Genomic DNA, 23,825 nt, shown 5'->3' on the forward strand with positions numbered 1-23,825 from the left:
TGAAGTGTGTGGTTTCATCCACTCTTCATTTTCTTGACTATCAGCTGGTTTGGTTACCATGTATTGCCATTGTCCAATAGTTAGGCCAATATTACATATCCTCCTTTTGCATCTTGTATTCCAATAACAGGTGTCTGCAGATTCTAGCTCCTCCATGAACTCCAACACGCCTCTGGTGAGAATAACCACTCGTCTCTCATCAAATGCTGATGCCCCAATGCTGGCAGGTGTCTCAGAGTATGAACTGCCAGAGGATCCAAAATGGGAGTTCCCCAGAGATAAGTAAGTAGGCGATTTCCATTAAAACCACTTACAGACATCTGAAAATCACAACGTGGTACTTTGAAGAAGTTTTCTTTCCAAATCTCTTCAAGGATTATTTTAGTTGTATGTATTTTCCCTAATATGGTTAAATCCCAAATATCTGAACCCTTTCTAAATGTCAGATTCAGTTCTGTTTTATGAATCCAATATTTATAGTTCTGATTTATTCCAAAGTTTTCAGATGTCCCTCAGAGACATTTAGATAACTCTAGTCCACCTGATAGAAAACTTTAGTAAATCCATATAACTGACTCGTTAGTAGCAAAGGAGTAAATCTTAATTGTGAGTTAGCAATGAGTCAAGAGTTTATACAGTCTGGATCAGTAATAAGTAATATCTCGTTGGCAGTAGTTAAAGTTAATGGGCAATCAGACCCATGGGATTCCTTTCCATTAAATCATGTCTCCTAATCAATTTGGGTAATTAATAAATAGAAAATGTAGTACAACGCTAATGGAGATAATAATCAGTTTTGGCCTATCTGGAACTTTTTCTTTTTTGAATAAAGCTATTCTGGAAAATCTATTCTTAGGAGTGTAATCAAGCTGAGTATCTGCAAGATGAGCCGGAGCATAATCTTTACCATAAATATCATCCAGGGTTTAATCTGTATGAGTGAGAACTATGAAATATGAACACAGGTAAAACCAAAAAATAGAGTAAAGTTAGTATTAATTAAAAAAAAATCATTAGGTTTGTTTGAGAAAACGACTTGTTTTTACCCTGAACAGTTTCCTTTGTAAGATCAGGCTAATAACTGTTGGATAGAGGAGTTGTAATCATGTATGTTTTGAGAACAGTTATGGAAATTATTTGAATTCTGTAGCCAAAACCTGGTGCAATACACAGTAATTGCCACCTGCAATGTTCTGGTCAACAGTGGGGGTCTGTATGCATAATTTTGTCAGCCCTCACCCTGGGGGGATTCACTAAATGCGGAACATTTTAGAGTGCTAAACATTTAAAAACAGTTTTCAGCACAAATATAGGTGGAGCTGGTTTGCAATGAAAGGAGGCTATTTAGAGGCATTTTATTAGGTTGGGGGGCAGCGGGCACACAATGACAGGATTGTTATGCTGGTGCTAGCTGTGCAATAACACATAAATTAACCATTTTCCAATGCAAATGTTTGTTCTCTGCCAAGACCTTAAATTCAATTATGGTTCTGGATAAAACGCAGAATGACCTCAGCGGAACATACCCTGCCCTTCAGTCTTTGTACCTTTTCAAGCTAGTGTGCACACTAAAAACAGATCCAGAGCATGTTGATACATTTTCACTAGTATTATGGTTCAATTAAAAAAACAATATTTGAAGAAAGTCCATCAAATTGCCCCAGCCGGAAATATCTTTCTATTGGTTTTTCCTGTTATATCCAAGGAAATAGGTGAGATTTTTAAATCATTTAGCACTGGTCTAATGTATTCCTGTTCACCACTGTGCTAAAACCCCCTTTTACTTCAGTGGTAACAGATAGAAACCAATGATCAGCGCTTTCTTCTGAATATCCCATCCTATATATCTATTAATATAAAATAGATGTTACTTCCAAAAGTGGACACACACAGCTTCAATAGCAATTTTTATGGCCCTGACCGCGTGAAAGTTGGCAACTGTGATTTGGAGCTCTTTATTCACACTGAATAGCAGCAGCAAACTCCACAAGTCGTCTCATTGATGCCAGTGGGGCTACTTGGGGAATAAAATATTGCTCCATGTGAGTAAAGAGAGCAGAACGTGGCTCTTAAGCATTGATTTTGTAGTTCTGCAGCTTTGGGTAAACACTGATATTGGCACCAAACTCTCTCAAATCTCCTAGTTTTGCAATTGTTTTTATTTATTTATTTACCTCTCCCCTCCCCCAAATTTGAGAATGAAATTTCTCTGTTACAGTTTAGTGGGTACTGCCTCCCGGGTGTCCTACCCACACTGCATTTTACACATGCTGGTGACCTGGGTACTGAATGTTCTTGGTAAAATCTTTTAAGGTAAAAGTATTATGATCAAACATTACTTTCCCCAGCCCCTGCTCCCACTCCTTGGCTGGGGACCAGGGCTGGGAGACTCTCTCATATGACATCTGGGGCAGGAGAGAGCATACAGCATGGAAATTGTCCCCACAGAGGACACAGCTCTAGGTAACGTCCCGATCTCTTCCCCTAGAGAGAGGGGCTGAAGGAGTGGGAGCAGGCATCCTACTGCTGATTGGAGAGGGCAGATTGCAGGGGAGCACTTTGGGACGAGGAGGTGCTGCTCCTGAGTGCACTTACACCAGTAACCGGCCAGCCAAGGACAGAGGCTGCCTCTGTGTAAGTGGTGCCAGCGCTCACAAGGGAAGAGCAGAGCCAGGGAGAGCCATCAGCACTGGCAGCTCCTGGCAGTGGTTCAAGACTTGGAGGCATTTAGAGAGAAGCTTTCTGTATGCTCTCACAGCTGCTTTACAGAAGCAGCTCCTCCCAATCCCCACTTCCTCTGGACTAGCTGCTTGGTCAACACTGGCAGTTTCCCCTTTCCATACCTTCTTGTCTGTGTCTTCCTTCCCTTTTCCCATAAGCAGAAAGTTGTCTGGCCACCTCATTGTCTCAAACCCTGGACCCTTAATGGGAGAAATGGGGGTTGTGACCCAGTATGGAGCCTGTGAGGCACTGTCTCTGTGCTGCCTACTCCCTTCAGCTCAAGTTGTCATTAGAAACTTGTTTCTATTGCCTCCAGACAGTGGGTTTATACCACATGAGTCACTGATATTTAAAAGGTCCCCAAAGTGTTGATATTGCCCTTTAGCACAAGAATCATTCCAACTCCAAGTTAACAAGTAGAGTAGAGCCCACACACAAATAAACCCTTTCTCATCACCCTGCACTCCAGCTGGAAAAGAAGAAAATGACCATATTATAGTGATGTGAAAAGTTCAGCTGCTGTTGGCCAATCTGAAACATTGCATTTTAGCTGAGCAATTTTTAAGGGCTACAGCTTGCGAGCCCTGCAAATCTGACCAACAAGCCATCAGATATAGTTTGTGGTTCTACGTAAAGGGAGATTTCAAAAACTGGTTTAGTAACTGTTCGGGTAGTATTGGATGCTCACTGTGGCGTCACTAAAAAACACATGCTACAGTGTGCATGAAAACTGGTATGCACCAGGAGTCTCATTTGTTCTTTATGATAAATGATTCATGCTATAGCAAGTTGTTGCAAGCTTTTTATATTTTGCTCTGGAATTTCACTGGCTACATCCCTTCACCAGATGCTGTGTGCTAATCCTCTGTTTATACCTCTAGGCTGACACTGGGTAAACCCCTTGGAGAAGGTTGCTTTGGGCAAGTTGTCATGGCAGAAGCAATGGGAATCGACAAGGACAGACCCAAAGAGGCGGTTACTGTGGCAGTGAAGATGCTGAAAGGTAAAGGGGGGGGGGGGTTAGATGGTAATTTTTATCAAGAAAGTTCTTTTGTGGCATCTGAACTCTAGCATTATAGGGGGTCAGAGTTCACATAGTTGACCTCCGCCTTCAGCAGTTTTCAGTATAAATCAGTGCCTTTGACAGCCTATTTATCTTCAGCAATGTGTATTTACAAGCAAATCAAAGTCTTGTTAGAACTGTTCAGTTCTCTTGTCTGTTGGTTTCATTCACAGGAGAGACGATATATATTTAGATATACCCATCATTTTCCATTTCCAGGTAGACAGGTACATGTTTGTTATAAACTTAGCTATAAGATTAGCTCTCAGAAAAGATGTAACTGTTAATTGCTTGAGAGTCCAGTTCAGGTTTTGCAGTGTCTTGGCAATCTCCCCATAATTTTTTGCTTTTTCCTCTAAACATAGAATGTTATTGAAGGGAGGCGGGGGAGGGGGCGGCTGGCCAGCCTGTTTCAAGAGACTGAGACCACTGCTTTTCAGGTCACATGACTTTGTCACATGACATGAATCCTAGAAGCTCACATTTATTCCTAAACCTGTGTCCTTTAGATGATGTCACATGAGCTGACAAATGGCTAACAACACAAGTTAAACTGGCACGCCAGAAAATGTGAGATGAACTTGTTTTCTCTTGTGCAGATGATGCTACAGAAAAAGACCTATCTGACCTGGTGTCAGAGATGGAGATGATGAAAATGATTGGGAAGCACAAAAATATCATCAATCTTCTTGGAGCATGTACACAGGATGGTGAGTAAAAAGCAGAAAGCTAGCTAGTGCTCTCATTCAAACAGGTCTTGAAGTGTCTCATTTATCATCATTTTTCAATAGTTTTTAAGGGAACAGTCATGCTGTGATGGGATTTGCAGATATTTCTTTAGCTTAGCAGCAATATTTTAACGTCCATATCTGATTATAAACAGGCTTTGCAGCTGTAATGTTAAGAGGGATACTGTATAGTGTGAAACCTTCGTAACTTTTCTGCTATAGGGAAAAGTGTTTTTTACAGCAGTTTTACACACTTTATTCTGACAGTGTCAGTCCTGTTTTAGTGAAACTTTTAATGTGTAATTTGGAAGGGATCACTTTACTCTGTAAATGTTTTACCTCTTTGTTATTACAAGCTAATTTTGAGGTATAAGGGAGTCCAGAACTGTGTAAAGTTGCCAGGAAAACTACCTTTTTTTTAAAGCAGTGTTATCTTTTGGGGGTTTTGTGCAATTTTTGTTTTGCAAATGTTTAAATGCAGGAGACAGCATGGTCTGAAAGGACCTTGAAAGGAATAAACTCAAGGTTGAGATTTAGGAACTCTGGAGTGCTAATGCTGGCTCCGCCACTGACTTGTGGTGTGGCCTTGGGCAAATCACCTAACAATGTTTCCACCTCTTTTTCCTTATCTTTAAAATGGTACTTGCCAATTTCGCAGGCCTGCTGTGAAGCTTAGTTGGTGAATGTATGTGTGTACAGTGCTGTGAAGATGGAAAGCAGTATATAAGATTCTATTTAAAAATCATTTTACTCTTTGTCCCTGTTTCAACTCTCATGCTGTCTGTTCTGTTTATCTAAAGGTCCGTTGTATGTGATAGTTGAGTATGCTTCTAAAGGGAATCTGCGGGAGTATCTGCGAGCACGGCGACCCCCTGGAATGGAATATTCATTTGATATCAACAGGGTACCAGAAGAGCAGATGACATTCAAAGACTTAGTATCATGCACATATCAACTGGCAAGGGGCATGGAGTACTTGGCTTCACAGAAAGTAGGTAGAAATAGGCAAATGCTGCACAAACCTTTCTGGGAATATTTGTCTGATGCTTTAAACTAATTCACTTCAATTTTAGTCTGATCCCTTTTGTGTTAACTAGAGAATGTATTTACCAGCAGAAATGTTAATGGAGGCCTTGTTCCAGCAGGTGCATGACTCTATGCACATGGTAAGTCCCATTGATGTCAATGGTACTCGACTCCTGCTTAAAGTTATGCTCATGTTTAAGTACCTGGCTAAATCAGGGCTGGGGAACATTCCATTTTAAGTAAATACTAGAGAATATTTCTCTGAAATGAACTATTGAATTCATAAGCACAGGCATTCACCTGATTATAAGAGTTATGTTCCTCAGTCCGGGAACAGAAACATGCCATGTCACCTATGTTTCCAATCAAATCTATTAACACAGTTCAAATATCAAATATGCCAAAGAAATGGACTCTGTTTCCAAAATTATTTGGAGAATGTTAAAAACCCCACCGAGAAAATCTTAAACTGCTCAAGGATATTTGTGAACAGAAGAAGAGGCAAAAAAAAAAAACCCTGAATACATTATTCACTGCAAATTACGCCCTCAACTCTACTTAAAACCAATACTTGTCAACGGAGCAAACTTAGTGAAAGAGCATATTTACCCAGTCCCTAGAGACCAACTTCTGGTAAAAAAAAAAAAAAAAAAAAAAACACCTTCTCAACCTGTAACTTGGATTAAATTCTAATTAGGAAACTCTTAAATAGTACTAATAGTATCAGAGGGGTAGTCATGTTAGTCTGAATCTGTAAAAAGCAACAGGGTCCTGTGGCACCTTTAAGACTAACAGAAGTATTGGGAGCATAAGCTTTCGTGGGTAAGGACCTTGCATCTGAAGAAGTGAGGTTCTTACCCATGAAAGCGTATGCTCCCAATACTTCTGTTAGTCTTAAAGGTGCCACAGGACCCTCTGTTGCTTTAAATAGTACTGTGTAACCAACCCAGCAAACACACCAAATCGCTTTGCTAATACAGGGGAATTAGGAATAAGATGAGTCCTGGTTGAGACCTAGTGCCAGATTCTCTAAGGCTGAGGAGAAGATGTGGACACCAGGTCCCTTGCATATCCACCCACAAGGATGTAGCTGTTTTCAACTAAAGAAAAGACAGCTAGAGGATGAGCCTCCAGTCCTGCTATGCAGGGAGACGCTGACTTTATTACATCTCAGTGCATGCACCCCTGTAGAACTGTTTTACATTTGTTCTATCCTTACATTATGAGAGACTAAATGTCCGAGTACAACCTCGAGGACTTGGAAGGCACTCAAGCTACAAGTGTGAAATTTACTAATGGAATACATGGGAGTGCAGGACAAGCAAAGCACCCTTAGGTGCAGAGACTGATGTAAATCATTAGTGAAGCATCTGAGGCTGGTATAAATTATTAGTGAAGCACTTTACTGGATATGACCCATAGCCTTTTGGTGGAGGGTGTCCACTAAAGAAAGCAGGCAACCAGTATGAAAGGAAAAAAATGAACCTCTCGACTGACATATCTTGTGCAAATGGGTACACTCTAGGAGTACAGACACCAGAATGCTATTGTAGGATACTGCTAGGAAAGCCACCTTTCCCCTCCACCCCACACACACATGCCGTTCCACCCTTGAGCTAGTTCCAGTCCTGGAAACACTTGATGAGTGTAGAACTTGACAAAAGGTAAGGCATTGCACAAGGCCAGGAGCAGAGAGAAAACAAAGGGAGTATATAGTAGGATTATGCGTTCCGATTCTTCAAAGATCTCACTATTTGTGTTTGTATTTCATTAGCTCTTTTTCCTTCAGAGAGCCATTTGTTGAGCTGCCATAATAAGAGAACCAATCATCTTACAGTGTTTCCACCATCCATGAACTGAGATGACCAGATTCCTTGTTATTTCAAACCAAAAAATGGCTCACTGTGGTATTAAAAAAATCCCATGAAAAATGTAAATGCAAATTTTAATCAACACCCATAGTATATAGTATTTATGGGTAAAATTTTCAAGAGCATCTAAGAGATTTGGTAGCTCAAGTTGGGTTTTAGGTGTTCACATCCCATTAACCGTTACTGGGACTAAGGTTTCTAAGTGCCTCAATTACTTTTGAAAAATGGGACTTAGGCACTTCTTAAAATTTTACCGTAGATCCCTTGATGCCTCTTCTCCAAATCTTCCAGCCACTCAGTGCGTGGTTCTCAGAATGTGTCATTCCATGGACCACAGTTTGAGAATTGTCAGGTTTGGACCAGATCAAAAGGGACATGGAGCAAATCATCACAGCAAGGCAGTCAGTAACGGCAACAATCAAATATGGCTATTTATAATGCCACCATTTTGATGATGGGAGGTATGCAAGAAGCAATGTTGGGGACGGGCTGTTTAGAAAACGAATGGCAAAAAAGGGGCCAGAAGTTGTATTGGCAGAAGGTGTTGGGGTGACTGACACCTGATGTCCCTGATCAGGTTTCCCTAATCTGTGGAAGAGGCATGTGCAGGGAGAGGGCAGGCCTACCCAGCTTATTCCTTCTGCTGAGGCCTCCTTGGAGTAGATAATTTTGAAGCTTTGGCTCTGGAAACCCTGTTTTGATGGCTGATCGTGTGTGTGTGTGTGTGTGTGTGTGTGTCTGGGCACAGTTGGGACCTGATGTCCCCCCTCAGGCTTGCTTGTGGAAGAGTAGAAGATGGGCAGGCCAGGCAGAGAGAGAGAGAATGACCGGGGTAAACTACAGCATATGAAAGCCACTTTATATACAACCCACCCACCCACCTCAAAAACCGTGATCTACTATATGGTACCTTAACCAGTGGTTTGGCTGAGGACATCCATGTAAGGAGGGATGCCCAAAGCTAGAATAAAGAGATCATCCAAAAATAACCCAAAATAAAAAGATAAGAGAAAGAGGAGGGATTGAACTCCAGGAGAAGTAGGATATCCTGGAGAGAAATCCAAATGGAATGTTTCTCAACATGTCTCTGCTGCTACCTTGTATTACACATGACAGAGCTGCTTAAACATAACAGTGGTATCAATCCACAACAAAGACTTCCTTTCAGTGGTGGGAAAGGTCAATTGTAAATTTTCAGGAGGGAGCTTAGACGAAGTTATGAGGAGATAACTTTTAATCTTCAACATGGGGGCCTTCCCAAAAGCAAAACTTCCTCCCCAAATTGTATTTTACAAATTAAACTATTTTAATCCAGTTGATCAAGTAAATGCACACATCTCAGACACACAAACACACACACACACACACACACACACACACAGCATTTGACAGCCTCAGTTTTTTATGTTGCATGGTATGTGTTTTTTTATTATTATTTTAACAACTTTTATGTAAAAAATGGTTGCACTTATTGATGAAAAGGTGTTTAGACAATTGTTTGACTATACTCGTGGGTCGATTTTAAAAATGTTCAAGAGATGAACTAACCGAACTTAGTCAAATCTACCCTCCTTCCAGGAAGCAATTCTTAGCTCTCAGCATGTTCACCTTACACAGAAGGTGTGCTGCAAAGGTACACATTTCAGCCAGCAGTATTTATAGTATGATTTTACAAATTACAAATTTATTTACACGTAATTAAAATCCAACCGACCAGTTTGTAACAGTCCTTTACCTTGTTGTTTTGTTATGTACTTTTCTTATCTCTGTTTTGGATAGTACATTCCAAACCAATTGGGCATAGAGGTACATCCCAACCTGTGCTAGGTCACACCATTCACACGTCTTGGCTTTGATGGGCTTTCTATTTTCTAATGCCAAAGCTGACTTCAGCCTTGCAAAGTGTTGTGGGATAGTTGACATGGGTGAACAGAATTATGGGGAGAGCTTCAAATATTCAGTTAACGTAACTTCACAACACTTACATACAACATATATCTCATTAATACCGTGCATATAATACCCATTAATGTGGTGTACACTATGCCTGACATAAATGCATAGGCTAACACACTGATCCAATGTGTCAAGTTGAAGCTGTGTCAATCCAGCGTAATATGAAAGAGCCAAAATAATTAAACACTCATTAACAGAATTTATATTTAAAAAGCTGGAAGACCTATACCTGTAACTGGCTCTGATATAATGTGATGGGTGAATCACAGAAGGTTTGGTTCAGTTAAGGTAATCATCCAAGTCTTTGGATATGGCAAAATTGAGTTGAAAATCTTATAAAAAAACTGGCTTTTCAAAAAGATTTCTGGAGCAATTCTTCAAACTGAATACACTGAAAAAATAGAGATTAAAATTATACTCCATGTCCTTTTTGATTATAATATAGTAAGTATCATATGCTGAATTCACCTTCTGCTTCAAGAAAATCTTAAGGGAAAATGAAGTCATATATTGAAGCAATTTCATTTTTCTTTTTTCTTTTTCAGTGCATTCATCGAGATTTAGCAGCAAGAAATGTTTTGGTAACTGAAAATAATGTGATGAAAATAGCAGACTTTGGTTTGGCCAGAGACATCAACAATATAGATTATTATAAAAAGACTACTAATGTAAGTGGATTACAGTCTTATCTCTGGAACCAGTATTTCTTTCATTAAAGTAGCGTGATTATAATCCTAATGGACTTCTTGTACACCAGCCTAACTTTTAATCACAGAAAATAAAATAGTAATCAAAGGCATAAGCATCTCTAACCACTTTTACTAAGCGATGAATGTTATCTGTTTACACAACCTGAGAGAATATATATTACATGATTAATTATGAATGATAAAATTCATTTTTATAGGGCTTTTTATAGGGCCTGATCCAAAGTCCATGGAATCAATGGAAAGATTCCCATTGTCCTTAATGGGCTTTAGCTCAGGGCCTCTGAAAACTTTTAGTAAACAGTAAAATGTTTCCTTGTCTGGTACCTGAATAGTGTACATTACTGTACATATTTTTGGTTGCACTGTATTCAGGTTTGTAAACATTTTACTGTGGTGGTAGCAAAGTGGGATTGGAGTCAGGAGAATGGGTTTCATTGCCCACTCTGCTACAGATCTGCGGTGTGATCTTGCAAGGCAGTTAGATCAAAAAAGTGGTCACTGATTTGGGATACCTAATTTGAGATACCTTGCGCCTAGTTTTCAGAGGCCCTGAGCAACCACAATTCCATTTGAAGTCAATGGGAGCTTTGCAAAGTGTTTTGAGATCCTCTGATTCAAGTTGCTATATTAGTGCAAAATATTTATATAATGTATTACGTTAAATTGTTAATTCATAAAAATAAGTTTCTAAGCTACCATCCATCGCCCTTTTAAGGGTGACACTGGACTTTGTGTGGGCAACTCCATGCTCTTTGTCATGGAGGGAATAGAATCCACCATCAATCTTGGGGCAAGACATAGCCCCTCTGCAGACTTGTCATTGGAAATGCCAAGTCTCTAGCCCTCTGCAGCTCCACTGTGCTCACCATGCTTGGGTTTGGGCCACTGGAGCAGGATAAATGTGAATCCAGTAGCCCTAACCTCACCTGCCAACTAGTCCCTCTGTGCTGGTTTACTGGTTAAAGATTTGCTGAAATTCATCTGTTTGCAGAGGGTCCCAGGGGCAAGACCCTCCCATATGAGGCTGTTGACTCTCTCCACCTCTTTCTCCCACTGACAGGCAATGTGGGGGATACGTGGCATGTAAGGGTTCTTTCTGTGGATCCTCTGTGTCTTAGCTAATTTTGTCTGAAAAGTTTACTTCTATTTATATGAACCCGGGGTCTGGAGAATATCGGTCTTTGTTTTCTCTGAGAATACCGAGGTAAATGATGTGTTGTTTTGTTTTGTCATGCCATTAACCTTTGCTTTTTTATAGTACAGTATTGAATATTTTAGAAATCCCATTGCTGAATTTGCCTTGTGAATAACTACAATTTTAATTCAGTGTTTCTTATTTCTCACCCACCTTCCCCTCATGTTTCCAGGGCCGGCTGCCGGTAAAGTGGATGGCTCCAGAAGCCCTGTTTGACAGAGTTTACACACATCAAAGTGATGTGTAAGTAACTTTATTTTCTTTAGCCTTTTTTTTTTAATTTTATTTTTTAGTTATAGTTTTGGGAATCTTTATATCTTTTCCTGCTTTCCTTAAATCTTAACTGCTTGCTTTCTCTGTTTCACACATTAATAGAAGGCGCAGGAGTCGCCCTTAGAAAGTGAGGATTTTATGGTAGACTGCTAACCAATGCTCTGTTACTAATCTGCCTGGCTTCAAAGCACATGAAAGGTGGAGAATGCTAACCTCCTTCTGTCAGTGCGGAAGTTTTCCCCCCTTGAACTTACTTACGGATCTGCAGCTACAAAGCATGTATCTAATTTGCTTGGCTTTGGGAATATTCGGAACTTCCTTCTATTTTTTTTTTTTTTTTTTTTTAAGGAAATAATCCTGAAATTTTCACTTGTTGAAATTTGTGCTAAAAATGGCTTTGATTTAGGTAAAACATACAGTGGGCTTACTTGAAAAGTTCATTCTGCTTTAGAGGTATTACTGCTTCCAAAAGCATTCCCTATTTTAAGTATGGGGAATAATTGGAATCCATAATACCTCTAAAACTGGAACAAACTTTTTAAGTTTCCCCACTGTATCTAGCTGACATAACCTCTTGGGGTTTGTTCTACTTTCTATGAAAGTTTTCTAGGATAATCGTAGCACTCCTTATAATTCTGAGATTACAATTTGAAACAAAATAAACTCTTCTATGGTGTACATATTTACTGTTTTCCAGTTTCTTTGTTTCCTATACTTTGTTTGATTTAAGCAGAAGAACTCTCTTTTTCTGTCACTTTGGGTCTCAGAATCACAGCGCTAATTGACACTACTCATAAAGATTTAAACATTGCTTTTGTTGCATAGTCTTTATACCGTGCTGCTGGAAATTGCACATTTCTTTATTTTTATATGAAGAGCCCTAAAGGGCTTGATGCTGCACAGCACAGACATGAGGAATTGAGCATATAAGCACAAAGTTTGAAAAAAAAAAAAAAAGAAAAAAAGAAAAGGGCAGGATGGGAGGAGTCTGATCCTGCACTAATCAGAGCACTTGCACTTGTACTTACACAGAAGTGCAACAACCATATGCACCTATGAGGAACTGAAGGATTAAGACCAAGAGCCAAGATTTTCAAACATAGCTAGTGATTTTTGGGTGCCTTGACTTTTGAGGCATCTGATCTGCAGAAAGCGCTGAGCACCCACCCTGTGAAAATTAGGCCACCTTTAATGTGTGGCAGGCTGGGCTCCCAAAATGGCTTGTCAATTTTGACTAACCTAGTCACTGTGTACTCATTTAAAAAATGTTCATAATGAATTATGAACGTTTGGTTTTCACACATTTTTTTCATTATTTGTAAACAACACCATTAACACAAGTTCGTGGTAGCGAACTCTTTTTGAGAGAGTTTATATTTAAAGTAGAATTAAATTTTACCAATTTTTTTGAGCAAACTTGCAATAAAAGTTGCCATATGTCTACATATAGTCCTTACCTTGACGAATATATTTTATCTGTGTATATTTTTAGTAGTCTTCAAGTTTACCAAGGGTCTGGGACCCTAAAAGCCCAGCTCCTTAGCTCCTCGGGGTTTCCTGCCTGGTTTCCCACAAAGATTGGCCAAAAGTGACCCATTCTTGTGGAACATTTTGTTTTTAATGAATTGGCATTTTCTGACTGAGAAATGTTCTGTCATAACATTTCCAACCTGCTCTACCATATATGTATTCTATAAATAATTATACTGTAAATTACAATTTCAGTTTTATTTACAATAGCCCTGGAAACTGACAATTTGGGAGTTTGGAGAACATCAAACAGAGGCCTCAATTCAGGGAAACATTTAAGAATGTGCTTAAGACAATCCCTATTGAGCAAAGCCCTTATGCACACGATTAACTCTAAACATGTGCTTACGTCCCATTCAAATCAGCAGATGCATAAAGTGGCAAATGCATAAAGTTAATTTCATGCTTAGCTATTTTTCTGAATAAGGATGGACTGCTGAATTGTGGCCAAATTTAGGACCAGATTCTGCCATTGTTTCCCACATTGAGTAGTTCCTTATTTGATGAATCATCTCAGTGAAATGGGAAGTATTCAAGGAATTAGGTTCTACGGAGTAAGGCTGGTGGAATCTGGCCCTTAAACACAGAATTGCTGCAGAAAGTAACAAGGAATCACTGTTCTCTGTCTCTTTCAGGGATATGCCTATGCTTTTATAGGTAAGATGGATTTAATTATTCACTGTTCCCTTTTATTCTGTAGTTGGTCATTTGGTGTGTTGATGTGGGAGATCTTCACTTTGGGAGGTTCACCCTATCCAGGAATTCCAGTGGAGGAACTTTTTAAGCTGCTTAAAGAAGGGCACAGAATGGATAAGCCTGCCAACTGCACCAATGAACTGTAAGGACCATTATTTACCAAAGTAATACAACACTAGCATAATCACACAGCTAATACTGATTTGAAGCCCATGCAGAATCCAATATTTTCTAACCTACTTACCTCTATAAATGGTAGCATTGCGTATAAAAAAGAAATTGTTTAAATATGTTTCCAGGAAATGTCTAATACAGGATAGACATTGACTCACTTAACTTTGGTACTGTTGAAAAACAAAACAAAAAATCTCAACGGGTCAGTCTTTGGTATGTATGTGTGGTATACTCAGTCCAAATCTATTGGCAAACCATTATCTGCATTTGGTGACAGAGGTATGAATATGACCCTTGACTGTCTTTGCTACACATTTCCCCCTATTTTGTTCTCTCCACCCTCAAGATCTTTTGTAGTATCCATCATTCCTCCAGCCCAAAGAGGAGGAGGTTCAAGAGTCTGTCTGCACCACTTATTAATCACCCGGCAGGATAGAACGCTACAAGCCACTTTTCCTGTTGTCAAGAACACAGTGGGCCACTAGGAGGTACACCTACCCTTTGGCCTCCTAGGAAACCAGAGGCTTGTGGGAGTGCACAGCATAGACACAAGGTCACCCTGTGGCCCCTCAAAATATTTTATTCAGATGAAAGATCTCAGAATGCAAAGTTAATGGTACATACCTGCACCATAGCACTTTAGCTCCCCAGTCTAGGCAAAGCCAAGCATTGAATTAACTAGTTCTGGCTGTGTTTTTGTGTAGCTGCAGAATGCTGTACAAGTGTCCTATATCTGTTAGGGTGCAGTACAAAGTGCAGAGCGGTTTGTAAAGTATATAGTTCTATAATAATTTAACATGCGTGGTCCAGTCTGGATATGAAATAGACCAGATTTTCAGAAGTGCTGAGCACCTGCAATTCCATTGGCTTCAGCTGGCGGTGTGGGTGCTCCTTGCCTGGGAAAGTGGGGCTGAATATGTCAAATGAATTGTCAGGCCTATGACCAAAATCCATACATGTCATGGCAAATGTTATGCTCTGCTTGCATGCTGTTTTGTTGAATCAAGTAGATCTGCCCTCCAAGCTATACCCTGGGTAATGTCCAAACAGGGCCGGCTCTAACTTTTTTGCTGCCCCAAGCAGCAAAAAAAAGCGCCGCCCCGCCGAGCGCCGCGCTGCCAGAACCCCCACCCCCCCCGCGCCGCGCCCCCCCGCCGAGTGCCGCGCCGCGCTGCACCCTGCCTCCCCAAGATTGGCCGCCCCTTACCAGGTGCCGCCCCAAGCATGTGCTTGGTTGCCTGGTGCCTGGAGCTGGCCCTGTGTCCAAAGGTAGGACATAAAAGGCATTAAATCAGTGGTCCACAAACTGTGGGGCATTCTCCGCCCAGGGGGACACAGAGGAACATTCAAGGAGATGTGGCTGGGGCCCGGGCCAACCCCCAGGTCCGGGAGGGGGAGTGCCACCTGTCTCCGCTCCTGGCACTGACTGCCAGCCCAAGGCCCCAGCTGCTGATCCCGCACCCGGAGCTCCGCTCCCGGCCTCCTCACAGCTGTAGCCCCAGCCTCAGCCCCCCTTACCCTTGTCTGAGTCCCCTCCCCCCACCAGAACCGTGGTCCCGCTCCTGGCCTCAGCTTGAGGGGGAGAGCACAGACCGGGGTAAGGGAGGGGGCGCAAGGTAAAAAGTTGGGGCACCACTGCATTAAATTGTATTTCTAGTAGAAGAGAGCAATAATTACCATTCACAGAGACTAAAGTCCCTAATTCAGCATAGTACTTAACCATGCGTTCAACTTTAAGCATGAGATTTAGTTCCATTGAAACTGATGGAATTTAAGTGCTTCCCTGAATCTGGGCCTAAATGCTGTGATCTAGATGCTGGGTTTTCAGTTATTTGCAGTGGTATAAAACTAGAAATGCAAGCTCATCGCTAAGCCCTAATTTAACAGAAGTGAAGTATTGTACAATGACCACATTGGGATCCATGACCAGTGCTCCTAGGCACTGCAGTAATACAAATAATAATAATTGTGGATTAAATGGACAGGCAATGAGGATATATAAGGTTAATTAACCCAGTAAAATATTTATACAGCTATATGATGATGAGAGATTGCTGGCATGCAGTGCCTTCGCAGAGACCAACTTTTAAGCAGTTGGTAGAAGACTTGGATCGAATTCTCACTCTCACAACTAATGAGGTAAGTAAAGTGTATTCATGTCTTAACCAGCAGATCAGAACATAAGGTTCACAAGATAAATGTAATGTATTAAAATATGAAACTCTGCTCTATTTCTATTATTATTCTATTTATCAGTTTTCCACTGGGGTCTCACACAGTTAAACTATATGGCTTAATGAAATCATGTTTTTTCTTCTAGAGGTTTTGATTTATGTAACAAAATAGACAGACAGACACACACACACACACATATTAAAGCGTTTTCACTTGTCTCTCTGCATATCTCATAATATTTTCGGCATATCATCCAGGAAAAATGTATGTATGTGTGTGTGTGTGGGTGGGGGGAATATTTATATTTCAATATTTCAGTTTTCTGTGAGGGAGAGATTTAGAGTTTATGCTATTCTGAATTTATTAACTTAGTTTGATTCTCAGTTATAGTAATTAGGTCAGAAAAAGCAGCCGAGGTAAATGGCAGATTTCAAATGATCTGTCTGGGAGTTAATTTGGATCATTGAAATAGTTCTGCAGGGAAAACAAGAACCCAGAGGGGAATATGGAGAAACCATCCAATTCTACAAGGGCAACAGCTAGCACCATTCCTGTTAGCAATATACATGATGCTATTTTATTCTTAAAATCTTATTTTCAGAGGTCTGAAAATCTATTATTTGTAGCAAGCAATGCATTAAGATATACAGATAGGGATCATTTCAGTTCTTTTACCACTGAAAAGCTACCAAAAAGTTTGGTGGTTTGGTTTGGATAAATGCTGCATCCCTAAGAGGAAGAGGGGGCTTAAAGCTGTCTTTGCACCCTCCTGATTCTATGCTGCTCTAGGAGCCACACAGCCTACAGGGGCCTATTTACCTGCTAACCTATGGGCTGCTGTGCTACCCATAATCCCCACAATGCTGTGGCTATGACCCTTTACCCTCCCTCCCCTGCACACCACCTGCACTGGGGCTTGCCAAGGGGTCTATGGGAGCAATCTTATCACTGTATTCCATCAGGCCAGCTCCAGTAATCCTCTTCAAGCTTGATATGAGGCTTTTAGGTCCCTTTACACCACTTTGGCTCTTCTGTGTGCTGTAAAGAGGCTGGAGTGGGGGGTGAAGATCTCAGCCCAGATGATTAACTGAATTATGTGAAACTCTTGGATCTGCGAACTGGGCTAGAAATCTCATGAGAATGCATGCGCTCACTCTCTCTCTCTCTCTCTCATATGTTCTAGTACTTCGTGCTTCCATTTGTGTTAGAAATTTCCAGACCATTCTGGTGCCCTAGAGCTGTTTCCCTAACATACATGTGTGTCCTGTCTTCAGACAGCCACAAAGGCCAGTTTAAAAACATTTGCTTGTGAAATATGAAGTTATATTAGATCAAAACAGCAGTCTAGGAACCATTTTGTTGCCTGCTCTGTGTGTGTGTGTTTTAAAACCTCCATTGTTGCTCTCATTTTAAAGATACAACCATAAAGTCCTGACACTTTAAGATATGATTTTGAAAAATAATTTTAATCAAATAATTAAATGAAAGTATCTGCAGATATAAAATACTGCAGTATAAAATACTGACTGATAAGATTTGTCTCATCAGCATGATCATAACTTGTGGTTTAGCAAATGAAGAGATAGCATTAAATGAATACAGCTGCCTTTCAGAAGTTGAAACAGAAGGAACTTTTCAAGGGAAAAAATAACTTTATTCTCCTGCCAAAATTGCCGTTTCTAGTAAAAGTTGCTTAACTCGAACCTTGGATTAAACTGAAATTATTTCTTTTTTGCTATTCTAGTTTGGTCATGGCTACTTTAGGACAGTGGTTGTGAACCTTTCCAGACTACTGTACCCCTTTCAGGAGTCTGATTTGTCTTGCGTACCCCCAAGTTTCACCTCACTTAAAAACTACTTGCTTACAAAAATACAAAAATGTCACAGCACACTAATACTGAAAATACTGGCTTTCTCATTTTGTCTGTATGAAATATTAGTTTGTGCTGACTTTGCTTGTGCTTTTATGTAGCCCGTTGTAAAACTAGGCAAATATCTAGATGATCTGATGGTACCGCCTGGAAAACCTCTGCATACTCCCAACGGTACACAGAACCACTGCTCTAGGAGGCAACAACAAAGAAAGAAAGAAAAAAAAAAAGTGGCAGACTATTTAGTGTAGAGAACCCAAATTCAATGAATATGGTTTTATTATTTTTCATTTCAGTTCTCATGAGTATGCCAGTGCAGTACATGTTTAAGTCTAAATTTAAAACCAGATAGTCAAACTGACCAAAGAAATATAAAAATGGAAGTATCTTTTTCTCCAAATCATTACCATATGCTAGAGAAAAATGGTTCTATTTAGGATGAAAATTTCATTTTTATCATTATAAGCAAAAAGTCTTCTTCTGATGTGGTGAGCGTGTTTATTTCTACTGATGCGGTTAATGCTCATGTTGTTGGAAATGACACGTCTGCCTTAGACTGACTGAATCTTTCTTTCTTTCTTTCTTTCTCTCTCTCTCTCTCGATGTATAGGCAACAGTCAATTTTGAATGTAGCTGATCTTTCTTAACATAGAATTGCCTGAACTTTTTTTGTCTGTGAAATACACGTACTGCATGACAAAGCCAAATCATGTGGCAATGTGCTTTTGTCATTTATATAAATAATATTATTTCTCTCTTCCATTACAGGAATATCTGGACCTCAGTGGACCTCTTGAACAGTATTCACCCAGTTATCCCGACACTAGGAGTTCGTGTTCTTCAGGTGATGACTCTGTTTTTTCACCTGATCCAATGCCTTATGAACCCTGTCTTCCCAAGTACCAGCACATAAATGGTAGTGTTAAAACATGAAAGGAAAGCATTCTTATTCCTCAGAGGAATAAAGAAACAAGAATGCCAACCTACCTACCACAAGTAAAGAGCTCTTTTCTCCAGGACCCTAATGTTTCTGTTTGTACATATGAAATATAAGAAGAAGAAAAAATATCTTGGAGGAAGATGGTCAGAACATGTGTAAAGAATTATATAGTTTGGAACTCTTAACCAATTCCAAAAGAAGGAGTATGTTTATGGGCCATGTATGGACGTACCTCACCATGTCAATTTTCTGGCTCACCGCAAGCTGCAATGGACTTTGTACCATGGACCAGTTGGACTTAAGGCAAACTCTGGGTCTGCCTTTTTTGTTTATTTTGTAATATTTGGAGAAAATATATGTTGGCACACACTTACAGAGCACAAATGCAGTATATAGGTGCTGGATGTATGTAAATATATTCAAAATATGTATAAATATATATTATATATTTACAATGAATTATTTTTTGTATTGATTTAAAAATGGATGTTCCAATCCACCTAGCAAATTAGTTCTTTTTTTTTTTTTTAACAGCTATTTGCTAAATGCTGTTCTTACACAGAATTTCTTAATTTTCACCATTCAAAGGTGGGAAATACTTTGCTTTCAGGGAAAATGGTATATCGTTAATTTATTAACTAATTGGTAATGTACAAAACAATTAATCGTTTATAGGGTTGTTTTTTGTAATTTAAATGGCATTTCTAAGCAGGCAGCACAGAGATCTAGTAGATATATTGCTCAGACTTTAGTAGTTGTCAGATCTTTAAAAAAAAGAAATATTTACAGTATATAACTAATTTGGGGAGAATTACGCTTTTGATTTATTTGTGTTTTAAACTTCAGTGCCAGATGATTGTTCTTATCAATATCAAAATTCCCCTATTTAAAAAAATTAATTCTTTAATAAGAAGGTATTCTGTTTTCTGTATGTCTGGTTTTGTAGCTATCACTAAAGCATGTGTGACACTTGAACAATATTTTCTAAGGCCAAAATAACACAATCATTCTATGGAGAAAAAAAAAAAAGAGAGTCTTTAATGGGTTCCTAAAGTAAGGAAAGACATTAACTTGTCTATAACCATAGCAGAATGTACTGCTCTAAAAAGAGCTGAGTTTCCACTCTGCATTGCTCATGCATCAAATTAACTAGTATTGTCTTCATTGACTTGATAATAGGTTCCAGATCTTCTGGCCTGATAGTAGCCTTTCAGGCTGTTCCTATATTGTAACATAAGTTAAAAAGAGAGAGGTTTTTATAATGACAATTTGCCATAGGAATACTACCATCTTTTTAAGGGATTAGTTCATGCTGGCTCCAGTATATTTTTCCAAACTATTCCTTAATATCAGGCATAGCGCTGGTGTCAGACAAAATATTACTGCATTTCTTTCATTTATATATTTTTTTAAGTATTGTGTTTTTACTTTCAAAACACCCATTCACACTGATATAGCCATGCAATACAAATGCAAATTACACTGATTTACTTATTAAAAATTTGGGGGGAAAGTATTAACATCTGTTAACTTTTGTACTGACAATAAAATGTTTCTACAGATATTAATGTTAACATTACAAAATAAATGTCATGCAGCTTATTTTTTTAATCCTGTGTGTCTTACAAAATGGTTTCCTATACTTAAAATGACAGGGCATATCAAGTAATTCTTCTTATTGGCTTTACATTAGATCTCATTCTAGCAAAACATTCTTCTAGTGCAGGGGTTTGTACACAGTCTTTCACACATGTAAGCATGAGTCACTTTACTCACCTGAGTAAAGATATATAGGCTTTGGTGTTTGCAGAATATTAGTTTGAGCTGAAAATGTGTGATTTGCCCAGGTAACAAATTGATGCCAAGAAAAATTTGGTTTCTGAAAATATCTTTCTCTGTTTGTTCCAGCCAGCTTATATCCATTGCTAGTAAGCATTTATATTAATATTTGAATGGTACTATCCTTTGTGTAAAAGGTTGTTGCGAAAGGAAAGGAAATTGCCACAAGTCTTTCATTTTTGCCCTACATTCCTGCTTTGATACCTTATGCAAAATTTTAGAAATAATCGGAGCTGCTTTCTAACAAACATAGCAGATGGAAAGAAGGTCTGTCTAAATTAGAATTTGGAATTATTTCCATGGCAAATTATTTCCCCCCTTTATTAGTTAGACTTTTAAATGCTACCTAGCAACCCTAGATTCATATACAAAGCATAAGAGCTAAACAAGTTCTGATGCTTCAATTTAATAAGAGAGGGTTTTGGATGGGCAGTTTGCCATAGATGCTGTTTTTTCATAGCCTCTTAAACATTAACTTTCTTTGTGATATGTGTATGTATAAACCTTCAAACATTTGTTTTGTATTGCACTAGCACCTAGATGCCTCAGTCTTATTGTGCTAGGTACTAGGTATAACCAATAGACGTTCAGTGCCCTAAAGAGCTATTTAGATCCATCAGGCATCCATCGCCATCCACTGCTATGCTTGCTCCAGACCCTAAGAAGTCATAAAATGTCCAGTAAATATCCAGTTGTGGCACCTCAGTTCTGTTTTGGAGAGGCTCTTCTTAGGGGCTATGAGAAGAATCTGTTTTTTTTTAAAGACTCTTCCCCACTTTCAGGCCATCTTTGAAATTAAACCATTCATAGACTCATAGAAATTGAATGGAAAAGATCTATTAGGTCATCTAAACTAGTGCCGGTCAGTACAGGATTGTTCCCTATGGCATATTTGCTGCTGCTTTGTTCATTCTTGCTTAAAATGTCCCAAGGATTTAGGCTTCCACCTCTTACTGTGGGAAATTTTCTACAGTTTCATAAATCTCACTGTCAGGACTTTTCCCGATGTATGGAATACATTTTTCCCTTTACCTAATTTCATGCCATGACTTCTAATTACATTCCTTTGTGCTACCCTATTTCTTCTCCATCCCTTGGAGATAATTACTGCCCTTTGAGGCAGACATTTCTGAAACAGAATGCAGCAGCGCAGAAACAATGCGCAACTCCTACATAAGAGGTGAAGAATAGCATATCAAGTTGGAATTGCAGGGGCAGTTTAGGCAAGTAGAATATAAATATTCAAGTTAGAATTTGGCCAGGACACAAGGGCAAGCACCTTTTAATCTTGAAAAAATTGCCACAGCTCTTTCATCAGCAGGTCAGAAATTTGGTTTTACATCTTACCTGAAACATGGGACCACCACCACTACAATGTTCCCTCACAATAGACTAGAGCATGACTCAAGAAGTGACTCGGATGGAAAAGTTTCAGGTACTGAATATCCATCACCACTTGCTGTAGCCCCTAATTGTTTCTAGGTTGTCTCCCATTCAAATACTGATTTAGCCCAACCCTGCTTAGCATGTGAGAAGACAGGATTATGTCACAGGATAATACAGCTGCAGTCTATAAGGAGGTTTCATTCACTTGTTTTCATTTTTACCTCTTGTCTTGTTTTTGCCTCACATCCTTTGTTAGGATGTTACACTTCATACTGGACAGAACATAATTTATGACACTGAATACTCAAAATTATGAATGAAGGTCAAAGATGGGAAAAAGCTTGGTTTCTTGTTCTTTAAAATAATATGAGCACTTGTTCTGGAGATCTTATGGGTTCTAGCATCCATACTTCAGAAAGAAATTTGAAAAAATAGGAAATATTTCAGAAAAGAGCCACAGGAATGATTAAAGTACTGGAGAACATGATCTATAATGGAAGAGGCTTAAGAACCTCAAGACGGTTTGTTTATACAAGAGAAGGTTAAGAGATGACTTGATTGTGGTCTATTATTACCTATCAGTTGCTCAAGTAATTGCAAGTGACTATCAAGCATCTCATCAAATGGGCAGCTTTATTGCAAAATTTTGTTTTTTGCAATAACATATTGAAACTGTTGAAAAAACTTACTGAGACACAAATCTCCGGGGAAGAAGTTCCAGGAACTTTCTTGGTGTTGGTTTTTCTGGTTTTTGTTTTGTTTTTTGTTTTTGCTTTGTTTTATGAAGTGTGTATGGAAACTTGAAAAAAAAAATCTAGACACAAATGTAAAAATTAGGTTACTAGTATCAGAAGAAAAAATAGTAACCAACGTTTTTAATATAAAGCAACTTCTTATAAAATGGAAGTTATATAACTCTAATTAGCTGATTGCTATGAATAATTATATTTATATGGAAAATATAATTCTTCATTAAATAAATTTGTTCTCCTAAAAATATGACATGCAGTTACAGGTAACAATTCACATTAAGAAGGTTGGTTGTTAACCCTGCCTCGCCTATAAATGTGGATACAGAGCATTGGTTATGAGTTTTCATAATAGTCATATCTGGAAATGAAATGCAGGTTAAGAAGTCAATTGATTTTGTTTGTGGAGAAATGAGCTTTCTTTCCTCTTTTTTTTACAGTTGCAAAATCCTTGGTTAACTGTGTTTTCCATAGAACTCCTAGCATGGTTCTTGCATAATATGACCTCAGTTTTGGAGAGGAAGTCTGGAAAGCTACTCTTTTCCTTCTTGTATTCATCTGTAGGATGCACTACACATTGCAGTTTAAGCTTTAGGTTTAACAAAAAAGGTCTGAACACCGAAATGAATGACTGAAAATTAATTTCCTGCTAGTGCTACTAGTAAGGAAACAGAGAAGGTAAAACACCAAATGCAAACATAATAAGAAATTTAAATATTGAAATCACCCAAAACACATTTTTATTGCAATTGGCAAAATAGGTGGTTGATGGATCCAAGTTAGACTTAATTGACTGTACAAGGTTAGGAGTTCAGGTTGAATCAGATTTTGAATGTGATGACATCAGAATGTTGTGAGCTGTTCTCAAGGTGTTTTGGATGCATCTGAACCAGAGCCAGGAAATAGGCCACTGGACCTGACC

At 39.0% G+C, this 23,825-nt stretch overlaps 1 protein-coding gene across 11 annotated transcripts in view; it reads left to right on the forward strand.

Moving 5' to 3' along the window:
- The window catches only part of FGFR2 (fibroblast growth factor receptor 2), a 99,956-nt gene extending 79,416 nt beyond the window's left edge, over nt 1-20,540 (forward strand). For all 11 annotated transcript variants that reach the window (XM_034775054.1, XM_034775055.1, XM_034775059.1 and 8 more), the window contains 9 exons: nt 131-282; nt 3,603-3,724; nt 4,384-4,494; nt 5,313-5,503; nt 9,911-10,033; nt 11,443-11,513; nt 13,774-13,911; nt 15,977-16,082; nt 18,758-20,540. In XM_034775054.1, the coding sequence (XP_034630945.1) occupies nt 131-282; nt 3,603-3,724; nt 4,384-4,494; nt 5,313-5,503; nt 9,911-10,033; nt 11,443-11,513; nt 13,774-13,911; nt 15,977-16,082; nt 18,758-18,922 (1,179 nt within the window). In that variant the 3' untranslated portion in view covers nt 18,923-20,540. The remainder of the gene's footprint in view (nt 1-130; nt 283-3,602; nt 3,725-4,383; nt 4,495-5,312; nt 5,504-9,910; nt 10,034-11,442; nt 11,514-13,773; nt 13,912-15,976; nt 16,083-18,757) is intronic.
- Nucleotides 20,541-23,825: the final 3,285 nt, after the last annotated feature.

The sequence above is a fragment of the Trachemys scripta genome, chromosome 7 (genome assembly GCF_013100865.1).
Source record: "Trachemys scripta elegans isolate TJP31775 chromosome 7, CAS_Tse_1.0, whole genome shotgun sequence".
Lineage (NCBI taxonomy): Eukaryota > Metazoa > Chordata > Testudines > Emydidae > Trachemys > Trachemys scripta.